Genomic DNA, 20,908 nt, shown 5'->3' with positions numbered 1-20,908 from the left:
TAGGGAGGCCATCTCTTTTCCCCCACATGTTATATGTCATATGTGTCCTCCACTGCTAGTGTCCATCTCCCAATTCTTGGCCTGAGGGGAGCTCAGACCTCTTGCTGTTGGTTGGTCTTTCCCCATCAGCCTCCTCCCTTCCCATTTTTCTTTCCCCAATCACCACCCCGCGCCTTGGATGTTCTACTCCCTCAGCTTTCTCCACTACTTCATTCCTGTCTCTCCCTCTCCCAAAGCAGATAAAAGATGAGGGGATGAGAGGGAGAGTCAGAGAAGCAGGGGCGAGAGGAGGAGGCAAGGAAGGGCAGCGCAGACAGGAGGCGCTGGAGATTCTGAGCCAGTGGGAGGAGGACCGTTCCTGGGGGAACTGCGGGTGGGGCGCGTATTCAGGGTACTGGGGGGTCTAACTGGGGGTCTCGCCGGGTATGGAAGGCGCGCAGACCCTAGGACCTCCTCGCTCCGAACTCCCACTTCCAGCCTTCCCAACCGCAGCACTCCCGCGAGTCGCCCCACAAGGGGCGGGGCGAAACAGGTGCGGTTGCCACGGCACCCGGGCCGGGGCAAGCGGAACAACCGGCGCTCGCGAGATTTGAAATCGGCCAATGGGAAGCTGGGGAGGGGAAGACGTGGCGCGGAGCGCGTGGGCGGGGCTCCTCCTTCACCCCTTCCCAACTCCCCGCGGCCCCGCGTGGCTGCGGTGCGCGCGCCCGAACGCGCGGCTCGGCCTTATAAAGAGAGCACGGCGAGGCGCGCGCTCCACCGCACAGAGGGTGCTCCGTGGGCCGTGCCGTGCGCCTGCGCAGTGCGGGCCACTCCCCGCCCCCCTGCCCCGCCGCTCCTCAGCCGGCAGGCCCGGCCCAGCTTCGGCTCCGCGCCCTCGCCCGGCTCTCAGCCGCCGCTCTGCCCTGCAGCAGCCAGCCCGGCCTCCGGCAGCATGTTCAGCTGGGTCAGCAAGGATGCCCGCCGCAAGAAGGAGCCGGAGCTCTTCCAGACGGTGGCCGAGGGGTTGCGGCAACTATACGCGCAGAAGCTGCTGCCCCTGGAGGAGCACTACCGCTTCCACGAGTTCCACTCGCCCGCGCTGGAGGACGCTGACTTCGACAACAAGCCTATGGTGCTCCTCGTGGGCCAGTACAGCACGGGCAAGACCACCTTCATCCGGCACCTGATCGAGCAGGACTTCCCCGGGATGCGCATCGGGCCCGAGCCCACCACCGACTCCTTCATCGCGGTCATGCATGGTCCCACCGAGGGCGTGGTGCCGGGCAACGCGCTCGTCGTCGACCCGCGGCGCCCTTTCCGCAAGCTCAACGCCTTCGGCAACGCCTTCCTCAACAGGTACCCACCCCTTGACCCGGGGGGCAAAGGGGGTGGCCGGGGTCCCGACCGTCCTGTGACCGCCGCCCCCGCTGTTCTTTGTCTCCGAGGCCCCCGCGAGACCCTTAGCTACCACTCCCTGGGACTGGGTCCCCTGCCGCTTCCCATAGAAAACCCTTACGAGGGGGTCTGCGAGTGGGCGTCGCCAGCTCCCCCGGCTCTGTCACCTCCCCCCCCCCACCAGAATTTTCCAGGTTATCGGTTTAACTCCCAACCCCCCTGGCAGATCCCGGACTCACTACCCTCAGTCTTGGTCTCCACCACCTTCCCCCAGACTGGACGCACCTAATTCATTCAAACCAATCCCTTCACCCCTCCCTTCACGGGTCTGTTTCTTAAGTGTCACGGAAAACTACGGTGAAACTTTTAGCCATTCCCTTTGCTGGTGTGCTGTGCTGTGCCTCCCCAGGGACCGGTGGGAGAGGATCTGCTGTGGCCTGCTGAGTTTGGGGCGGCCTGCAGAAGCAGCAGACAGGGCGAGGACCAGCACTTCTCCCAGGGGCAGTTCTGAAGGTCCTGTGCTGCTTTAGGGGTTTCAGGGGTAAGGGTCTGTGCTGCCAGGCGGTGGGCCCTGGAGCCCTGGAATGAGATTCCGGCTGCTTAGACTTACTAGGATGTTCCCTAACCTACTTGGGCCTCAGTTTCCCCAGTTAAATGGGTAAAACCCTGATAAGGGTAATTCTCCGAGGTTCTAACCTTCACGATGCTATGAATGAAATGCATTGGCCTCCTCTCTCAGGAGTGCTACAGCCAAGTTCACTTTTCTCTAAAGGAACTCCAAGGTCCTACCCAATGGGGATTCTAGAATCCCTCCCCCCACCCCCAGGGGACATACCAAAAGACTTCACAAATTTGTCATTTCTGCCAAACCCCATTCAAGGAGTGACTCCACATGCCTTTCAAAGTCTCGTCTGGGGAAGAGCCTAGGAAAGAATCCTCGACTCTTGCCTTCCAGAAGGTCTCCGCCCTGTATGATCGCATTCCTTTCCAGACACTGTCCAGCCGCACAGGGTAGACCAGCTTGCCCTCGATCCAGGCCAGTGGCCAGGCCTACCTCTGTGCGCAGAGCTGACCTTTAACGGAGAAGACAGGCAGTCTTCTGTTGTCTTTTTGCCTCTCTCAGGCATTTAAACCTGTCTTCCTGTTTCACGGCTGATGGCGTTTGTGAGTCAGGGCCAGAGTAAAGCCCTTTGGGTGAGACTCCTGAAGAGGCACGGCCCTCCTAGCCAGGAGCCCGCCTCAGGGGATACTGGGGTTTGAGAATTGTTGTGCATGTAGGTAGGCGATTGGCTGGCTGTCAGCTGGTGGGGGCCATACGGTCCAGTGGAAAGTCTGGCTGCTGTGCTGGGAATTCCAAGCATTATTAGGTCTGCTTTCCTGGAGAAATTTGGGAAGCTTGAAGGAAGGAGCTACATCTCCTTCTGCTGTCCTTCAGTGTCCACTTTTGATTGTGAGAGGTGACCTTTTTTGTAAGGAGAAATGGGCGTATGACCTGTTTTCTGAATTTGGAGACCTAAAGTTTCAGAGCTGGGAGGGATCTTAGACATCAGCTAGGCAACCCCTACCTCGTTCAGGAAACCGCGGCTCCGAGAGCCGAGTTCACGAGCCTTCACGAGCCGGTTAATGCAGTGCCGACTGTCTGCCTTTGTGCAGCCAATTACCACCTCCTGCTACTTCTCCCTGAGAAAAAGAGCAGTTCAGGGGTGCCGGGAAGAGAGGCAACCTGATGATGCCAGTGCCGCAGGATCCGAGAGCCACACTTTTATTTCCTTCTGCCACCACTTCATCTCCAGAGGGTCCGAACACTAGTAATGAATGGCCCTGCCGGAAGGGGCCTCATCAGCCAAGGGTTGGGGTGTGAGTGTGCACTGGAGCTGAGGCCCCCAGCTGTGTCAGCCTGTGTAGTACACCAGCGCTGCCCAGCCAGCCAGGGCACACAAAGGGGGCTTTTCAGTGGCTGACACAGCCTCTCCCTCACTCTTAAAGAGACTCACTGAATCATGGACTGGACTTTCCGGCCTCTTCCCCCTAAGTGGCTGCTCTAAGGCTAAAATCAGAGAGCAGGAGGCAAGGCGCAGCCACGGTATCCTGAGAGTATCCTGCGCAAACTCATTGCGTAACTGGTAACTTGTAGCTCAAGATGAAATCTGCGTCCTTGTTGGTGAGGAAACAGGATTGGATGCATCTGTACTGCCTGCTCCCTCTCGTATTTTCGGCCTCCCTCCCCGGGCTTTGCAGAGCGCCCGATCCGCAGAGGTGTTAACTTACAAGGCCCTTCACAAGGCATTTTTATGTATATTGCTTCTCAGAGCCAACTCGACTGGAAGTCGTCTTGTTTTGGTTTTCTCTCCGCTGACTCCTTCCCCAGCAGGAGCCCCAGGTCGTGCAGTTCTTTACAGCACGTGTGCTCTGCTGCTGGCACGGTGAGGATGAGGTCCAAGGTTCCTTCATCCTGCAGGTCAGCTGCTTCTGCTCTGTTGTGCTTGCAGGCAGTACCTCTCACCCCGGCCAGCTGCCCCCGCCTCTGGGCCGCGGGTCACTTGTGGGGTGGGACCAAAAGGGGAAGCTAGTCATGGCAGATCCCTAGACAATGGGCCAGTATTTTCTCTGCTCACAATACCTTTTCCAGAGAAGTTTTTAAAGGAGCCTTTTCTGTGTCCAGTCAAGAATCTCTGCTGTCGGTTGGGACAGCCCTTGCTGTTCTGGGCTGTTCTAAGCTCGGTGGGAACTCAGGCACACACAGCTGAGCCGTGGTCCGTGAGTTGCCAGCCTCTCTGTTCTTCCTCATTCTGCCTTGACGTTGAGAGAATGGTGTCTGTACTTCCCTGCCCCACCATGCACCAGCCTGCGTGGTCCCCTGGCTGTCAGCGGCTGCCCACTGCAGTCCCTTCACCCGAGCAGCTGGGTTGAAGGGAGGGCTGGCCCCAGCAGCAGTAGGACAGGACCATCTCTTGCAGCGTGGAAATTTAGCCAAGTGGTTGAAAATTTTAATATGGAATTCCAAGGTCTCAGTTGTCACCCTTCTCTATTCCTTCCGGAATTGAATGGTGACCCTAGGCTTGTGCAGTTTTCACTAACACGTCAGCAACTTGAAAGCTGAATTCTCGAACTCTGGGAGAAAAGCTAAGTGAGGGAAGTGCTGATGTGGGTCAGTTGGAGTCTGCTGGTTGGATTCCCGGTTAAGACAATATGTGCAATTTGCTGGCCACCCCTGGAAACTTTTTTTTTTTTGGCCTCGTGGCTTGCGGGATCTTAGTTCCCCGACCAGGGATGGAACCCGTGCCCCCTGCAGTGGAAGTGCAGAATTCTAACCACTGGACCGCAGGGAATTCCCACCCCTGGAAACTTAAGACAATAGAAAACCTCCTTTCCGTTCCTTTCTTCTGGAAAGGAAGCCAGAGGCGGAGACGAAGGAGTACAGAAATCACTGCTGTCCCATCTAGAGCAGCGATACCCGAGTCTTGACATCTCTCTTCTGGGCTCTTGCTCTCGTGCAGGTTCATGTGCGCCCAGCTGCCCAACCCGGTCTTGGACAGCATAAGCATCATCGACACTCCCGGGATCCTGTCTGGAGAGAAGCAGCGCATCAGCAGAGGTAAACAGGCTCTGACACAGCCCAGGGCACCTGGTGTAGTCAGACGACTTCCATCTGACGTCTGTGACATGGACCAAATGCTGCCCAAGTCTCTCCCAGCCCAAGTGAGAACCCATTTTACATCAGCCTTGTATCTGCATGGTACGCCGAGCCCAGTGGGGGCCGGAGCTTGCTTTTTCCTTGGTTCCCTTTGCTGAGGTTACAAGAGCCGTCAGGGTGAGACAACAGCTAGTTTCATATGGTTTTCAAGCTTCCCAGCCCCTGGGGCCTTCTGGAAAGGAAGACAGGATCCTGGCTGGCTGTGAGGTCCCAGGAGATTGCTCCGTGCCTGGGCTCCAGGTACCTCAGCCAGCATTGCTGTTCTGAATGAGCCCCTGGCTCCCCTGGGGCTCATTCACCTTAGTTTGTGTTTAAAAGCTTTGCCTCCCAGAGCTGTATAAATTCCTAGTGGGTCCAGCAGGACTGTGAGAGAACAGTTTGACTTGAAAGAGCCAGCCAAAAGGAGAAGCTAGCAGGAATTTGTTAAACATGTTGGGCCTTGGAAATGTGTTTAAATTTGCTTAAATGTTGGTCATCAGTAGCCTCCCTGGGTGCCGCGCGTGGCGTAAGGTTTTCATGCGGAGTATTAGTGCACCAGGCCCATTCTAGTTGTGTAAACTCCTGTCCTGAGTGTGCCAAGCTTTTCTAAAGATCTGGTTCAGGATGCACCTGAACTGGGTTATATTTCTGCCGCTGCCCCTTTTTGTAGAAGGGAGGGGAGCCTCACGGCTGAATGCTCTCTGGGAGGAGCATGGGGGCCGGCTAAGTGTGGAGCCTGCAGCTGCAAATGTAAAAATGAAACAAGATCAGACTCAGAGGGGGTTGAGGACAAGTGGCCAGATTTGTTTATCATTAACTTGCAAATCTCTCCTGTACCCGCTTTCCCTCCGGGCCGCCCAGCATTAGTGAGCTTTGCAGTTGAAGCCAGCAGCCTGAGATTTGGGAGGCAGTGTGTCTCTGCTGAGGCTGTGAGGGGGTGGGGGCCCCATTTTCAGTGCTGAGAAGCCCTGCTTCTCTTTTTTTCCCTGCTCGTGGGCCCCTGCCAGTACGGGATTGCATCAGAGCATACTGAAACTGCTCTCTGTCCCTCAATCTGGTTTAAACTTTTACGTTCTCCACCCCGATGATAATGACACTTCTAGGGGAGGCAAGGGTCAGTTTTTTCTTTCTTACTGCTGTTATTGTTCTAACCTGGTTTTAAGAAAATGCCTGATAAACAAGGCTTTTGCCCTGTCATTTGCCAGAGCAAGCCTAGAAAATCTGAACAAGTTACTCTTTTTTTTTAATAAATTTGTTTATTTTATTTATTTATTTTTGGATGCATTGGGTCTTCATTGCTGCGCGCAGGCTTCTCATTGCGGTGGCTCCTCTTGTGGTGGAGCGTGGGCTCTAGGCGCATGGGCTTCAGTAGTTGTGGCGCGTGGGCTCAGTAGTTGTGGTGCACGGGCTTAGTTGCTCCACGGCATGTGGGATCTTCCCGGACCGGGGATCGAACCCATGTCCCCTGCATTGGCAGGCGGATTCTTAACCATTGCGCCACAAGGGAGGTCCCTGAATTAGTTACTCTTAAAGAGAAAGACCCACAAAAGGGAATTTATTCTCCATCTCCCTCCAGGATTGAGCTATCCTGGAGGGACTTTCTTTGAGGCTCTGTAGAGGTATGTCTTTAATGACCTGGTGGAATATGCTGGGGAGGAGTGCTCCCAGCTGGGAGCTATCAGATCAGATAGGTCAGTTGATGTGAACGCATCTTTGGATAAGGGACAATAATAGCTCAGAAAAAGAGGCTTATTCTCCCCCAAATGCCACACTCCTTATAACCTTCAGAGCTGACAGTTAAGGTGTTTGAAGGAGGTCTTCCCTGCTGGCGCAGTGGTTAAGAATCCGCCTGCCAATGCAGGGGACACGGGTTCGAGCCCTGGTCCGGGAAGATCCCACAAGCCGCGAGCATCTAAGCCCGTGCGCCACGACTAGTGAGCCTGCGCTCTAGAGCCCGCGAGCCACAACTACAGAGCCCGTGGGCCACAACTACTGAAACCCGTGTGCCTATAGCCCGTGCTCCACACAAGAGAAGACACCGCAATGAGAAGCCCACACACCGCAATGAGAAGCCCATGCACCGCAACAAAGAGTAGCCCCCGCTTGCCGCAACTAGAGAAAGCCTGCGCACAGCAACGAAGACCCAACGCGGCCAAAAATAAATTTAAGAAATAAATAAATAAAGGTATTTGAGGGAAAGCCTTAGGGTTCTTATGGCCCCTGTTGAACTCAGAAACAGCAGTTTTCCACCAGTGCTGTGAAGTTCCCCTGCTGGGCTATCTTTGACACTTCAGCCTGGGGCCTTAGTCTCAGCAGACTGAGGAGTTGGGAGTGTCTAACACTGTCTTGCTGCAAAGAGTATCCTGGCCCTGCCTGCTGGGGTGTTTCCCTCCCTTGCCTCCCCTTCCCTCTGCTTCCTTACCGCATTAGTAGAAAAGCAGACAGTGGTGTCCAAACTTGCTCTCTGTGGGACACAGGCACCAGAGCAGTGCCTCAGCGTGCTCTCCAGTCAGGCGCAGGGTGCATCTCACTGGTGGGGACCAGACAGTCCTGGCCCGCAAGTTACCCATGTAGATGGCAGATGCTTGGGGGAGGAAGCCAGCAGGAGACTGCCTGTATTCCCCCCAACCCCGCTTCCTTACAGTGTGGCCCCTCTGGGTCCCTGGGCAGCCAGGGACCCTCCCCCACCCATCATGGGCAGGAAGGAGGAGGTTGGCTTAAAGACAAGTGCATCACTCTCATTGGAGGAGGGCTTTCCTCCTGTGAAATAGAGATCTTTCCCTCCATAACCCTAGAGGTCTTGGTTTAAAGTATTCTACTAACAGTTACCAAGTTGGGATTTACCGTGGGATGTGTTTGGAGTCAGCGTTTTACCAGTGGAGAAGAAAGACCATCCGGCAGTACCTCTTACACGTGCTGGGTGTGGCCTCCGGGGTGGTGTTCTCCAGGTGGACGCAGAAGGGGTAGGTTTCTCCTTCTTGAAGACCCCATTCATCTGTCATTGCAAAGGTCCCATGTCACCTGCCTGAGGAAGTCAGAGTAGGACAGTGTGTTCCAGGCTCCCCGGCGGCCACCTCTCTGCTCCCTTTGCTGACGGTGTGGAAAATAGGTGTTTCCCTCTCAAAAAGATTGGGCCAACAGAAAATGTGTGTCCCGGGCAAGCGGCATGCATTTCCGTGGTCTGTCAACCTCATTCCCTGGAAGCAGAGCATCCTTCTGGAGGCTGCGTAGACGTTAGTGTCGCTAATTACATTTACTTCCAGTTCCCACCCTCTCTGCCTAGCCCCCCCTGACTTTTTCCCCTTTCCCCATGGTGCCTAACGTGTGCAGGAAATACTGTGTGGAAAGATAAGGTAAGGCCTGAGCAGGCCCAAAGCAGTCGGGATACACCCAAGGCTCTGCAAGAGACCCCTGAGAATTGCTCCAGGGAAGAGTAGGAGCCTCTGGGGGGTCTTGGGCTGCGCCTCCCCGTTGTGCTAATCTCCTGAGTGCCTTTAAAGATAAAGTTCTCTTGTGTCAGCAGAGAAAGGTGACCTGCGGGGACAGTGTTCATTCTTGGGTGCTGCCCGTGTGACTGATAAAGGGCATTCCAGAGGGCATCTGGGGCCCGGCGGAGCTGGTGCCTTGGGCTCCCAGGCTGCTGGCCGTCGGCACAGTCGTGGCAGGACCTGGGAGGGAGCAGGTCTTCCCATGCGGGTCCTCTGTGGGCAGCGGCCGGAGGCGCTTTGGTGGAAGCCTCAGCCTGGGGGTCAGGGGCCTGGCCAGGGCACCCCCGCCATTGTCACTGTGAGGCTGTGAGCTGAGCTGTAACTTTCGGGCCTCACTTTCCCCCGTGGGAGTCGAGTCAGCAAGGTCGAGTTGTTTCAGCTTGGATTAGGAGATGGAGCTCGGCCAGCCTCACGCCTGGCTCTCTGCTGGCCTCTGCCATGGGAACCAGCCCCACTCGCGTATCGCAGCAGCTGCATCTGTGAGGAAGCTGCTGCTCTTCAGATGAGGAAACGGAGGCTTAGCAAAGTTAAGTAGCCCAAGAGGACATAGGCTAGCACGAGTTGGCGCTGGGATTCGAACCCAGCAGAGTCTGTGCTCACGCCGCGGTGTGCTGAAGAGCGGTGCTAGGGGCTGAGGAGCTCCGAGAGCTTGGCTCGGACGAGCCCTTAGCCCTGCTAGGCCGGTGCTGTGCTGGGCTCAGCCCTCCCGGAGTGCCCAGGGGCCACACTGCTTCTCTCCCCGCCCGAGATCAGACTCCCCATCCAGAAATGGGCCTGAGGTTCAGGGCTTTGAACAGCAGTGCTGAGACCTGCTTTTTTTCTCCCTATTCTCTGCCTCCAGCTGGAAATTCCCACCCCTGCCCCCCCAACCATCCAGGGACAGGCCTTAGGAGCCCTGGCTATGGCTGGCCAGTCCCCTGGGTTCTTGCTTGTCCCCCGGGTTCTCACTTGTCCCCCCTGCTGACTATCCCTGGATCCCAGGCTCCATCCAAGCTCAGGAGCCATCTGGCTGAACAGTCGGGTAGGGGCTCCCTGGCCCAAACCTGGAGCCCTCTGACCCACGGTGTCCCTTCCTGCTGACCACCTCCTGAGATGCCCCAGGCCTAAAAGCCCTCCATGCCAGCGTTTCACGAGGGTTTTCTGCACCCCAGAGAATGGCTCCATGAGGCTGCCCCAAAAGCCTTGTGCAAGGCCGAGCACAAAGCTGAGCCCTGCGTCCCTCCTGGGTTCCCAGCACCCTCAGCACAGATGATGACAGAGGTTCGAGTCCCAGATCAATACTTAGGAGCTGGGGGCCCTAGGGAGTTGCTGCACCCCTGGGAGCCGCATCAGTAGAACAGGAATAGCAGTACCAGCTTCTTGGTTCTTGTCGATGATTGCACGAATTTACGTGTGTAAGCTCCTACCCTAGTGCCCGCTGCCCAGTTCAGTGTCCAACAAATGTCAGCTGAATAAAAGTACACTGAAAAACCAGCGATTCTCAGACTTTGATGAGGAAGAGCTTTCTCTGAATAACAGCCCGAGGAGGCTGGGAGAGGGGGAAGCATTGACTCAGCAGGAGTTTCCCTTCAGACTCCAGGACCTCCTCTGGTGGGGGCCCAGCCTCCGCACAGCTACCCTCCTCAGGGCCTTCCTCTCGTCGCCTCCCCACCAGCCCGTCCAGCCCCCCCACTGCCCCTGTCCAGCTTTTGGCCGCTCTGCCCGCAGGGGAGTGGACCAGCCCCTGCTGGCGCCCCACCTGTTCCCCGACAGCTGCCTGAGCGCCTGCAAATGCTTGGTTTATATTTGGGGTATGAGGCATTCTTCACGCGTTCGAAGCAGTCGTTGCCTACACACCCATCAGAATCTGAGCTTCTTGGGCCCAAATACAAATCCTGTGAGTAAAGGACCGCAAACATTTACAAAGCTCTTACAGTGGGCCAGGCGCTCACTCGCTCACACAGCGGAAACCTGCTGTCTTCACGTTGCAGTTGAAGAAACAGAGGCTCGGAGAGTAGAAGGTTCAGGCCTGATTCCAGAGTCCTTCTGCCCTTCCCCCTGGTCTCCCCTGCCGCTGCCCCCCTAACCCGTCCTTTGTTGCTGGTTTCTAGGCCAGATTTATTGAGATCTGTGTTATATACGGTAAAATTCACCCAATGCACCAGTCGTGTAACCACCACGACAACCAAGATACAGAGTTTCCATCACCCCAGAAAGTCCCCTGCACCCCTTTGTAGTCCCTCATCAGGCAACCACTGATCTTTGCCCCTAAAGTTGTGCCTTTCCAGAATGTCAGAAATGGAATCATACAGTGTGAAGCCTTTTGTGTCTGTCTTGCACTTAGCATGTGCTTTTGAGGTTCCTCATTTCTTTGAGAGTCTGCAGTTCATTCCTTTTTGTAGCTGTTGTACCCCGTGATACGGCTGTACCGTAACTTGGCATCCATCCTCCTATTGAGGGGCATCTGGGTTTCCAGTTTGGGGCAGTTTTGAATAAAGCTGCTATAAACCTTCGTGTAGAGTACAAATTTTAATTTCTGTTTCTTTTTTTTTTCTTTTTTTTTTTTTTTTTTGGCCGCGCCTCGTGGCATGTGGGATCTTAGTTCCCTGACCAAGGCTTGAACCCGCCCCCCCGCATTGGAAGCGCGGAGTCTTAACCACTGGACCGCCAGGAAAGTCCCAATTTCTCAGTTTCTCTCGGGTAAATGCCTAGACGTGGGAGGCCCCTTTCTCCCAACCTCTGTGCCTCTGGAAGGGTCCTTCCCTTAAGAACTTTAGCTTCAGGAAGCTCAGAACAAGTCCTTATGGTGTAGATTCTTAACTCTTTAATCTCTCTCATGCTCCTGCACTCCTTCCCGGCCCCGGCACGGGTTAAGCGTGGTGATGGGAGCCATGGCAAGAAACGTGGAGGCCCACGTAGCTTGAATGGCAGGAAACAAAAGCCGATTGGAGACAAACCCTCTATTGTTTGCATTCTAGAAACTTCTGGAATGTCTGAAGCAGCGTTTCCCCCAGCTACTGCAACTACCTGTGTTTGGAGGGTGCTGGGCTAGGGCGAGGACACATCACAACTGCTCCCTCTTCACCTCGGTGTCGGAGGGTGGGAAGGCAGACCCGGTGAGGAGGGCAACCAGCACTGCAGAGGCAGGACCCTTGGAGCACCCGGGCCCTGCAGGAGGCTTGGTGGGAACAGAGCCAAGGTGAGAGGCAGGCTTGGGCCTCCTGTCTACACAGCCCGTGTAAAATACGCATAACGTAAGATTTACCATTTTAACCATTTTTAAGTGCACAGTTCAGTGGCATTAAGTACATTCTCATTGTTGTACAAACATCACCACCATCACCTCCAGAACTTTTTTTCTCTTCTCAAACTGAAACTCTGTTCCCATGAAACTACAACTCCTTTCCCCCTCCCCAGCCCCTGGCCCCCACCGTTCTACTTTCTGTCTCTGGATTTGACTCTAGGCACCTCATACCAGTGGAATCATACCCTGTGACTGGCTTATTTCATCATTTCATAATGTCTTCGAGGTCCCAGAACTTTCCGAGCCAGAGCTTGTCTCTTATCAGTGCTGGCTTTTACTCACATCGCAGGGTCAGCCCTTTCTTTCCAGTTCACCCCCTCCGGCTGTGTTGTCTGTGTCCTTTGTGGGTGTCAGCACCTCACGACTGTCCCTCCTGAGGCAGATGAAGCTGCAGCGTTGTGTTCGCACCTGGCGCGTGGGCCGTGGTGTCCTCCTCACCGGGCGCTCTGCCTTCCTGCTTCTGCCGAGGAGTTGCCGTGCGTTTGGTGATGTCTGATGCCTGGTCCTGCCGCCAAGGCCGACCTCTAGGTTGTCCCAGAGCCTGAAGGCCCAGTGCCTGGGGCAGTGCTGGGGGCAGGGTGCTCCTCTCTGGCTGTGTCCCTGGTCCCTGCACTTGTCACCTGCCGCCGAGCCCCAGGCTGATGGTGGCCGCTGGGCTGCCTGGCCAGTGCGGGGACTCGGTCGATGCTCTCGGCACTGCAGGCGTGGGTCAGTCCAGCCCTTGTTGCCTGTGGAGACACGCGGGCTGAGTGAGGGGTTGGCGGGCTGGGGGGTGTCAGGTGGGCCTGGGGAGGCTGCGGCCATGTGGTAGGACGTGGTCCTCCACCTGTGATGACATCTCACGAGCCTGAGCCTTGTGACCCTCTGCATGACCTGTGGGCGTGCTTGGCCAGCCACCGGCTCTCTCTCACCAAAAGTGTGAGCACTTTCCATATAAACAGGAAATTTCATTCACCTACAAAAAAATGGGCTTAGCTTTGTTGGCTCCCAACTTGAGGTGCTGGCAAGTAACTGGGTCTGCAGGCGGGGCCGTGCGGGGCGCTCGCTCTGGCTGGGGCTCGTGGACCTGGTGCCTCATTCATAGGCTCCTCCTCTCTCCCCTCCTCCCCCTCCTCCTCCTGTCCCCCCATCATCTGCCCCCCCCCCCGCCGCCACTGGGGGATGGGAGGAATGAGGCCACACTGGGTGGAGTCTGGGGGTGACCTCGGCTCCCTGCATGCGGTCCTCACTCCCTGGCCAAAGCTAACTTGGCCTCGAGCCCAGCCCATCAGGGTCCCCCTGTTCCCAGTCCCTCGGTTTCGGCATTGCCGCCTCCCCAGCTTTGTGAATCTGTGGTCGTTTGAACTTGCGGCGGTCTGAGGACAAACAGTCTGACGAGGGGAGAAGTTGAGCCTCATTGTTGCTGAGAGAGCAGCAGTTCAGTCCTGAGTCATCGTTTTTTCAGCGCCGACCTGCCGTTCCCAGAACCGGCCATAAAAGGCGGTGGCGGCGAGGCCGGGCTGGCCCTGCTCCCTGCCCGTGTCCCTCGGCCTGCTCCTTGTGTCCGGGGATGTAAGGACCTTGTACTTTGGAACCAGCAGCCTGGTGGTGGCTGGTGGCGGGCGTAGGAGTAACCTGGCCCTTGCTCCTGGCCTTCCCACGTCCTCTGAGTGTGGGGAATCTGGTAGCCCGGCCCTTTCCTTTCTCTGCATGGGCCTCTGGAAGACTGATGGCTCCCCCTGCCCAGGCTCAAGTTCAGGTTCACAGGGGCTTTGCTGCCACCAACTCCACTTCACTGCTATGCTGTTAAGAAGCTAGGGACATCCCTGGTGGCGCAGTGGTTAAGAATCGCCTGTCAATGCAGGGGACATGGGTTCGAGCCCTGGTCCGGGAAGATCCCACATGCCGCGGAGCAACTAGGCCCGTGTGCCACAACTACTGAACCTGCGCTCTAGAGCCCGCGAGCCACAACTGCTGAGCCCGTGTGCCACAACTACTGAGGCCCACGCACTTAGAGCCCGTGCTCTGCAACAAGACAAGGCAAAGCAAGGAAGAGTAGCCCCCGCTCGCCACAACTAGAGAAAGCCTGCGTGCAGCAATGAAGACCCAATTCAGCCAAAAATAAATAAATATTTTTTAAAAAGCAGGCTGTTTCCCCCTGTGCTGCAGTGCGAACAGGTTGCCCTGGTGAGGCCGCAAGCTCAATCCACAGAAACCATGCATTTGGGGTTTTCCTTGAGGTTCGGTGTCTTGCCATGAGGACAACACTGGCCTCCAGCCTCAGAGCCAGGCTGATCATTTGTCACCTTAGTTTCTGATCAGTGATCCAGCCCCAGCCCCTCAGCCCTCGTTCCAGGGGGCCCTGCCTCTTCTCCCCGTCCTGGGCCTGCCCGACCCACGGGTGTCGCTCTGGTGCTGGGGCCTGTGCTGGGAACGCAACACGTCACCTCATTTAATCCTCCCTGTGATCTTAGGAGGAGGAATTGTTATTTGACTTTTACAGATGAAAAAGTGTTAACTCAGAAGTTAAGAACTTGGGGTCACAGAGTCAGTGGCTGGAGCAGGGAGTTAAATCCAGGGCTTTCTTACTAAAAACCTGTGTTGTTTCTGAGTGCTTGGGTGCGGGGAGAGGCCGCCAAGGCTGCGGCTTCAGGTGCGCAGACAGCTCTGGAGCCCACTTGAACCTGGGGACGGGGCGGCTGGAGTGTTTGTCTAACCAGGCACAGCTTCACCCCAGGCACGCCCCGCACAGCTCTCTCTATCTTAAAGTACCCCCAGCCCCCAGGGGGTGTTCCGGCCGGAGTGGAGGTGGCCTCGTGCGCTGTCTGTGGACTCCCATTCAGCCCCGGAGGCTTGGCGGGACGGCTCAGCCCATGCCTTACAAGAGGGGCAGTGAGGGCTGCCCTCCCCATGGCACCGTGAGTCACTCTGGGCCCTTTGTTGACACTTGGTCCTTTTCTTTGGTCTGCCCTCTACCTGCTGCTTTCCTGTTTCCTGCCATCTAGAGAAGGCGTGTCTAAATCCCAGCCTGGTGGCGGTGGGGGGTTGGTTTTGGCCTGTTTCTGGGCAGCGTCCCAGGCTCTTCTCTATAGGAGTGCCTTCTCTGGCTTCTCGGGGGCGTGACTGTGCTCTGGGAAGGACGCAGCGGTTCCTAAGAGGGCCAGCCTGCATTGGGGGTGGCCTGTGGCCTGCCAGTGAGGAACAAGGGGACTTGCCCGGAGTCACCCAGAGAGATGGCGGCTCGGGGGCTGGGACCCAAGCTTCCCAAAGACTCTTGGGCCATTGTTTCCACATGGTCTACTATTCCTTAGTAGTCTCAAAAGATAAGAAACAGAATTTTCGCTTCCTCTGGGGACAGTGCAAGAAGTGGAAACTTTTTTTTTTTAAATTCATTTTATTTATTTATTTTTGGCTGCGTTGGGTCTTTGTTGCTGCGCGTGGGCTTTCTCTAGTTGCGGCAAGCGGGGACTACTCTTCGTTCCGGTGCGCAGGCTTCTCATTGCGGTGGCTTCTCTTGTTGCGCAGCATGGGCTCTAGGCGTGCGGGCTTCAGTAGTTGTGGCTCACGGGCTCAGTAGTTGTGGCGCACGGACTTAGTTGCTCCGCGGCATGTGGTATCTTTCTAGACCAGGGCTCGAACCCGTGTCCCCTGCATTGGCAGGCGGATTCTTAACCACTGCACCACCAGGGAAGTCCGAAGTGGAAATGTTTTGAGGTGGCGTAATTGTAAAATAGGCTACAAATTAAACTGCTATTGCAGAGACCCACAAATCCATGGGCTTTTAAATCAGGTGTCTGATAGTTTGTGTGAAATACAACAGTCCAAGGCCATCCTGAACCCAGGGTGGTTATTCCAGCTCCTGCCCTCACACCTGCATTCCAGTCCTTGGGAAGGGAGAAGAGGACAAAGGGCTGGTGCACCTTTTCTTTGCTTCTTCATTTCTGCTGCAGAGAGGCTGGGAAATGCAGTTTTAAGCTGAGGGGGCCGTGAATCGAGCTAAAACTAGACAGTTCTGTCAGCAGTCCTGCTGCAGACGGCACGGTTCACCAACGGCCTTAATTGTTGGCAAGAAACAGCACAGAATAGAATTGGGAGCTGGAGCTTAGTCCAGTCGCTTCATTTTAGAGAAGCGTTTAAGACCTAGAAATGGGAGGTGGTTTGCAGCACTTAATAGGCCTGTAGAGCAGGGGTCAGCAAACGTTTTCTCTAAGGGTCAGAGTGTTAAATTTTCGGCTTTGGGGGCCTCATGGTCTCTGCCACAACTGAGCTCTGCTCTTGTAGCTCAGAAGCAGCCAGAGAGTACAGATGAGCAGGTTGTGTTCCAGTAAAGCTGTATTTATGAAAACAGGTAGTGAGCCAGATCTGGCCCCCGAGCTGTAGCTTGCAAGGAACGAATGAGAGTCCTGCAGAACAGGGAGCCCAGCACGTAGCACCGGACAAGCAGCAGCTGTAGGTCTTACTGCTGTAATTGTCGCTGCTGTGCAGGGGCACCCAGCCAACAGCCCCCAAATCTGTTCTTGCCGCCCGGCGTTGAGCTGTGCTGCTGGGGTCTCCTCCTCACTCTTGCCATAGTTCGACCCACTTTAGAGCTTGGACTTTGTGACTTCCCTTGCCTTATTTATTTGTTAAGTGCCTCTTCGTGCCAGGTGCTGCATGGGTTCGGGTGTTACCATGGTGGGTACGGAAGTAGGGGAGGCCTGATGAACCTGCCCTCAGGGCACTGTGCTGTCCACATAAGTACATTCTGGAAATTTAAATGACCCCAGGCTGAGAAGTACCAGGCCAAGTCAGGGACGAGAGCCATCAGACCACCTGGCCCCTGGCGCCCCTGACTCGCCCTTCTCTTCCCGCAGGTTACGACTTCGCGGCCGTCCTCGAGTGGTTCGCCGAGCGGGTGGACCGCATCATCCTGCTCTTTGACGCCCACAAGCTGGACATCTCCGACGAGTTCTCGGAAGTCATCAAGGCGCTCAAGAACCATGAGGACAAGATCCGCGTGGTGCTGAACAAGGCCGACCAGATCGAGACCCAGCAGCTGATGCGGGTCTACGGGGCCCTCATGTGGTCCCTGGGGAAGATCATCAACACCCCCGAGGTGGTCAGGGTGTACATCGGCTCCTTCTGGTCCCACCCGCTCCTCATCCCCGACAACCGCAAGCTCTTCGAGGCCGAGGAGCAGGACCTCTTCAAAGACATCCAGTCTCTGCCCCGAAACGCCGCCCTCAGGAAGCTCAATGACCTGATCAAGCGGGCGCGGCTGGCCAAGGTAAACCCAGGGTGGGGACGCAGCCCCAGGGGCCTCTGGGATGGCCACTCGAGGCACCGGGATAGGATGCCCAAGACCCCGCCCTGCAGACCCGTGGCCGCCCTGTGCCATGCCTTGTCTGAACCTGTCCTCTTGTGCCCCCGTGGGAGCAGCCTTTTCCTGAGATTCCTTTTAACACATATAAACATCAAATAAGAAGGTACCACTGTGCCGGGGGCAGCCTGGGGGGTGGAGAGTGAGTGGGTGGGGACGCTGCTCGAGGGCTCATCAGTTTCCCCCCAGGTCTGCTGAGCACTGAGGTGCACGCAGCATGTGCTGGGTGCTGGGGACCCAGTGGGGACTGACAGGTCCCTACCCCCCTAGCACTTGTCAGCCGTACAGGGGAAAGCAGAACACATAAAGGAAAAGAAAGTACGATTTATCTGTATTGTCGGGGTCGGCCCGGGATGAGCTGACCTGGGAGGGCGGGCTAGACTGGGGGGCCTCGGGCGGGAGACGATGCTTAGGCCGAGACAGGAGGTAGTTAGTGGAGAGACGGGGCGCAAACCCGCGGGCCCAGGGAGAGCGCTGATGGCCTCTGCCCCAGAGGCCTTGTAAACCATCCCTATTCTTCCATGGAAGCACAAGGCCTGCTGGCACCTGTGGACAGCATCTGAAGTGCTCAAGAGTTTGGAGTCTCAGTGTCTGGCCGAGCACTTGAGTGGGACCCCGGGGTGGCTGGGGCTGGGGAAGGAAGGGTAATGCCGCCAGTGGGCCCTTCAAACACTGAGGAGCAGAGCACGTCCCCTTAGGACACGATTTTGAATAGTACCGCATTGTGAGGCTCCCTTCTGTGTAGCCCAGAGGCTCTGGGACTCTGCCATGGGCCAGACACAGTGGCCCAGGGCACCCTACACTGTCTTGAGGTCTGGAGTCAGGTAGCTTTGGGTGCTCCCTGGCCTGAATAATGAGAAACGACCGTGCATCCTTTACCCCCGGCTGTGTCTCCTCTCTGGTTACCCAAAGTGCTCCAGGACCAGCAGATTGGAACTTGCTAGAAGCATAGGTTCTGAGGCCCCACCTCTGCCCTACTGAACCATAATCTGCATTTGGACACAGTCCCCTGGTGACCTGTATGCAAAGTAAAGATGCCCGCACCCTGCTCTGGAGGGTACAGGGCTGCACGTTTCTGTAGATGTCTCATTTCTGGAAGCTTCCTGATGAGTGGAACTGGTTCTGAGAAAGGAGCCCATGAGAAAATCCACATACCTGGCTCCTGGCCTCAAAGGGCCAAGCAGTGTCCTGAGCTGAAGGGGAAGAGGCGGTGAATGGAGGAGAGACCTGGCCTCCTGTTTGCCAGTCCAGCCTCTGCTCAGTCTCAGGGAGGGGCAGCTCCCCTCCTTCCCCGTCCAGCCCCTCTCCTGGCAGGGCTTCCAGTGCTCTCGCTCAGCCTCCTTCCAGGACAGAACAAAGGGCAGACTTCAGGCCCTGCCTGCTCATTTACAGAGATGGTGTGTAATCGCGTGGCCCTCGGGCACATTGAGTCACCCTGCCTGGAAAGCCCCAGCCTCTCCAATCTTGTCCTGCACCTGCTGTTTTGAGACTGTTTCCTTTTCCTGGCCTGAGTCGCTCTCTCTGCTGGCCTGTGATGGGCAGAGCTGTGACTGTGACTCTGTGACCAGCCTGCTTCCCTGGGGCAGTTCTCAGCCAGGTCTCAGCCTCCGGCAGACAAGGTCAGGCCAGTGGAGAGGTTTTTTTGGGGTGGAGCTGGCAGTCTGGGAGAAGGGGGCGTGAGGCTGGCTGGCTGCAGCCCTCCTCGGCAGGACGTTGCTTGGCAAGGCAGAGGGATTTGAGGGCTGTGCCTTTGCAAGGTTGCCAGAGTTACTGGCCCGCTGTGGGGAAGGGAAGGATGTGCCACCCTTCATTGGCAGATGTCTACCCAAGGTACTGCGTAAAGCCTGAAACATCTGGGGAAAGCCTTGTGGGATTTTCCTAATCCTTAGTCATCCCCGAGGCTGTCAGGATGATAAAGTGGGGCATAACTCAGGCTGTGTTGGAGCTCATGGCACCAGCATCCACGGACTTGTGTAAGCAGGATGGCACGGCTCTGCTTGGCTTGGTAGGAATGTGCTCGGTGTCTCTGATGTGCAGAGGGGTCACCGGGGAGGGGTGTGCGTGCCGAGAAATGGAAGGAGCACGGGCTTTGGGCTGCGGCTGTGGTTAGCTGTCCCGGGTTATGGTCCAGCTTTCCAGGGCAGCGCAGGTGCAGGCCACGCTCCCAACAAGGTGTCCAGGAAGCACCTGACACCCACCCCTTCTCTGTCTTCGCAGGTCCACGCCTACATCATCAGCTCCCTCAAGAAGGAGATGCCCAACGTCTTCGGTAAAGAGAGCAAAAAGAAAGAGCTGGTGAGCAACCTGGGCGAAATCTACCAGAAGATCGAGCGGGAGCATCAGATCTCCCCCGGCGACTTCCCCAGCCTCCGCAAGATGCAGGTACAGCCGCCCCTGGGATGGGAATGAGGACGGCTCGCGGCACTGGGGCAGTGCTTCTGGAGGGAACCCCAGCTCCATGGGGCGGGGCCTCCCAAAGTGGAAGCGGCCCGATTAATCACCAGCGCCCCACCCGATGGGAGAAGTTGACCCAGGCCGTGACACCTCACAGGGGAATGTGGTGACTCACCCTGAGGGGGAGGGGGAGGGCGGGGCTGTGCCAGGCACCCCAGCCTCCTCCCAGTTAATCCTCGCCACAGTCCTGCACGGCGGCGGGGGCTGTTTTTACCTCCGACTTAGAGAAGGGGGAGCCAAGATGTTAAGTGGTTGGGGCCGTGACGCGGAGCCAGATCTTTCTGCTCGGGAACCCTCGCTGCACCCTCGGTGCCAGAGCCCGGGAGGGGCCGACCCAACCCTGTCCTTCCTCCACTCCCACCACAGGAGCTCCTGCAGACCCAGGACTTCAGCAAGTTCCAGGCCCTGAAGCCCAAGCTGCTGGACACGGTGGACGACATGCTGGCCAACGACATCGCCCGGCTGATGGTGATCGTGCGCCAGGAGGAGTCCCTGATGCCTGCCCAGGCCGTGAAGGGCGGTGCTTTCGACGGCACCATGAACGGGCCCTTTGGGCACGGCTACGGCGAGGGGGCCGGCGAGGGCATCGACGACGTCGAGTGGGTGGTGGGCAAGGACAAGCCCACCTACGACGAGATCTTCTACACACTGTCGCCTGTCAATGGCAAGATCACGGGCGCCAACGCCAAGAAGGAGATGGTGAAGTCCAAGCTGCCCAACACGGTGCTGGGGAAGATCTGGAAGCTGGCTGACGTGGATCGGGACGGGCTGCTGGACGACGAGGAGTTCGCCCTGGCCAACCACCTCATCAAAGTCAAGCTGGAGGGCCACGAGCTGCCCGCCGACCTGCCCCCGCACCTGATCCCGCCCTCCAAGCGGAGGCACGAGTGAGCGACCCCTACTCCCACCGGCCGGCCAGGCAGAGGCTGCAGGGGAGGGGAGGGTCAGCAGTTCCCAAGACCATAAAGACTGAGCAATATTTCCTCAGCTCGCAAAGGAAAACCACCATCTTTATCTTAAGGCTGCTCCTGGGGAGGCAGGGGTGATACTCGTAGGTGAACGATGGAATTTTGTGCATAAGAACCATGGCTATTTTTAATATATAACGTTAGAGGCAGCGTTCTTTCTTGCCTCCTCCTCCTCCGTCCAGCAGCCCCACGCACGCACAGCCTCTGTCCTCCTCGTCCTCACCTCCTGCCGGGGAAGTCGCCTGGCTCGCCCCTCCTGCAGCTGCGGCCCGCGTGTAGACAGGGACGCGGGTCCCGTCTGTTTCAGGCTGAGTCGCTCGGCCAGTG

General features: G+C 56.9%; 1 protein-coding gene across 1 annotated transcript; it reads left to right on the top strand.

The window, feature by feature from the left end:
- Positions 1 to 675: 675 nt before the first annotated feature.
- EHD1 (EH domain containing 1) lies at positions 676 to 20,730 on the top strand. Its single transcript, XM_059931942.1, has 5 exons — positions 676 to 1,338; positions 4,875 to 4,972; positions 16,654 to 17,066; positions 19,377 to 19,541; positions 19,980 to 20,730. The coding sequence occupies exons 1-5, from the start codon at positions 935 to 937 to the stop codon at positions 20,502 to 20,504; spliced, it is 1,605 nt and encodes a 534-aa protein (XP_059787925.1). The 5' UTR covers positions 676 to 934; the 3' UTR covers positions 20,505 to 20,730.
- Positions 20,731 to 20,908: the final 178 nt, after the last annotated feature.

Source organism: Balaenoptera ricei, chromosome 8 (genome assembly GCF_028023285.1).
Source record: "Balaenoptera ricei isolate mBalRic1 chromosome 8, mBalRic1.hap2, whole genome shotgun sequence".
Taxonomy (NCBI): Eukaryota; Metazoa; Chordata; class Mammalia; order Artiodactyla; family Balaenopteridae; genus Balaenoptera; species Balaenoptera ricei.
This window is presented reverse-complemented; position numbering and strand designations above follow the sequence as displayed.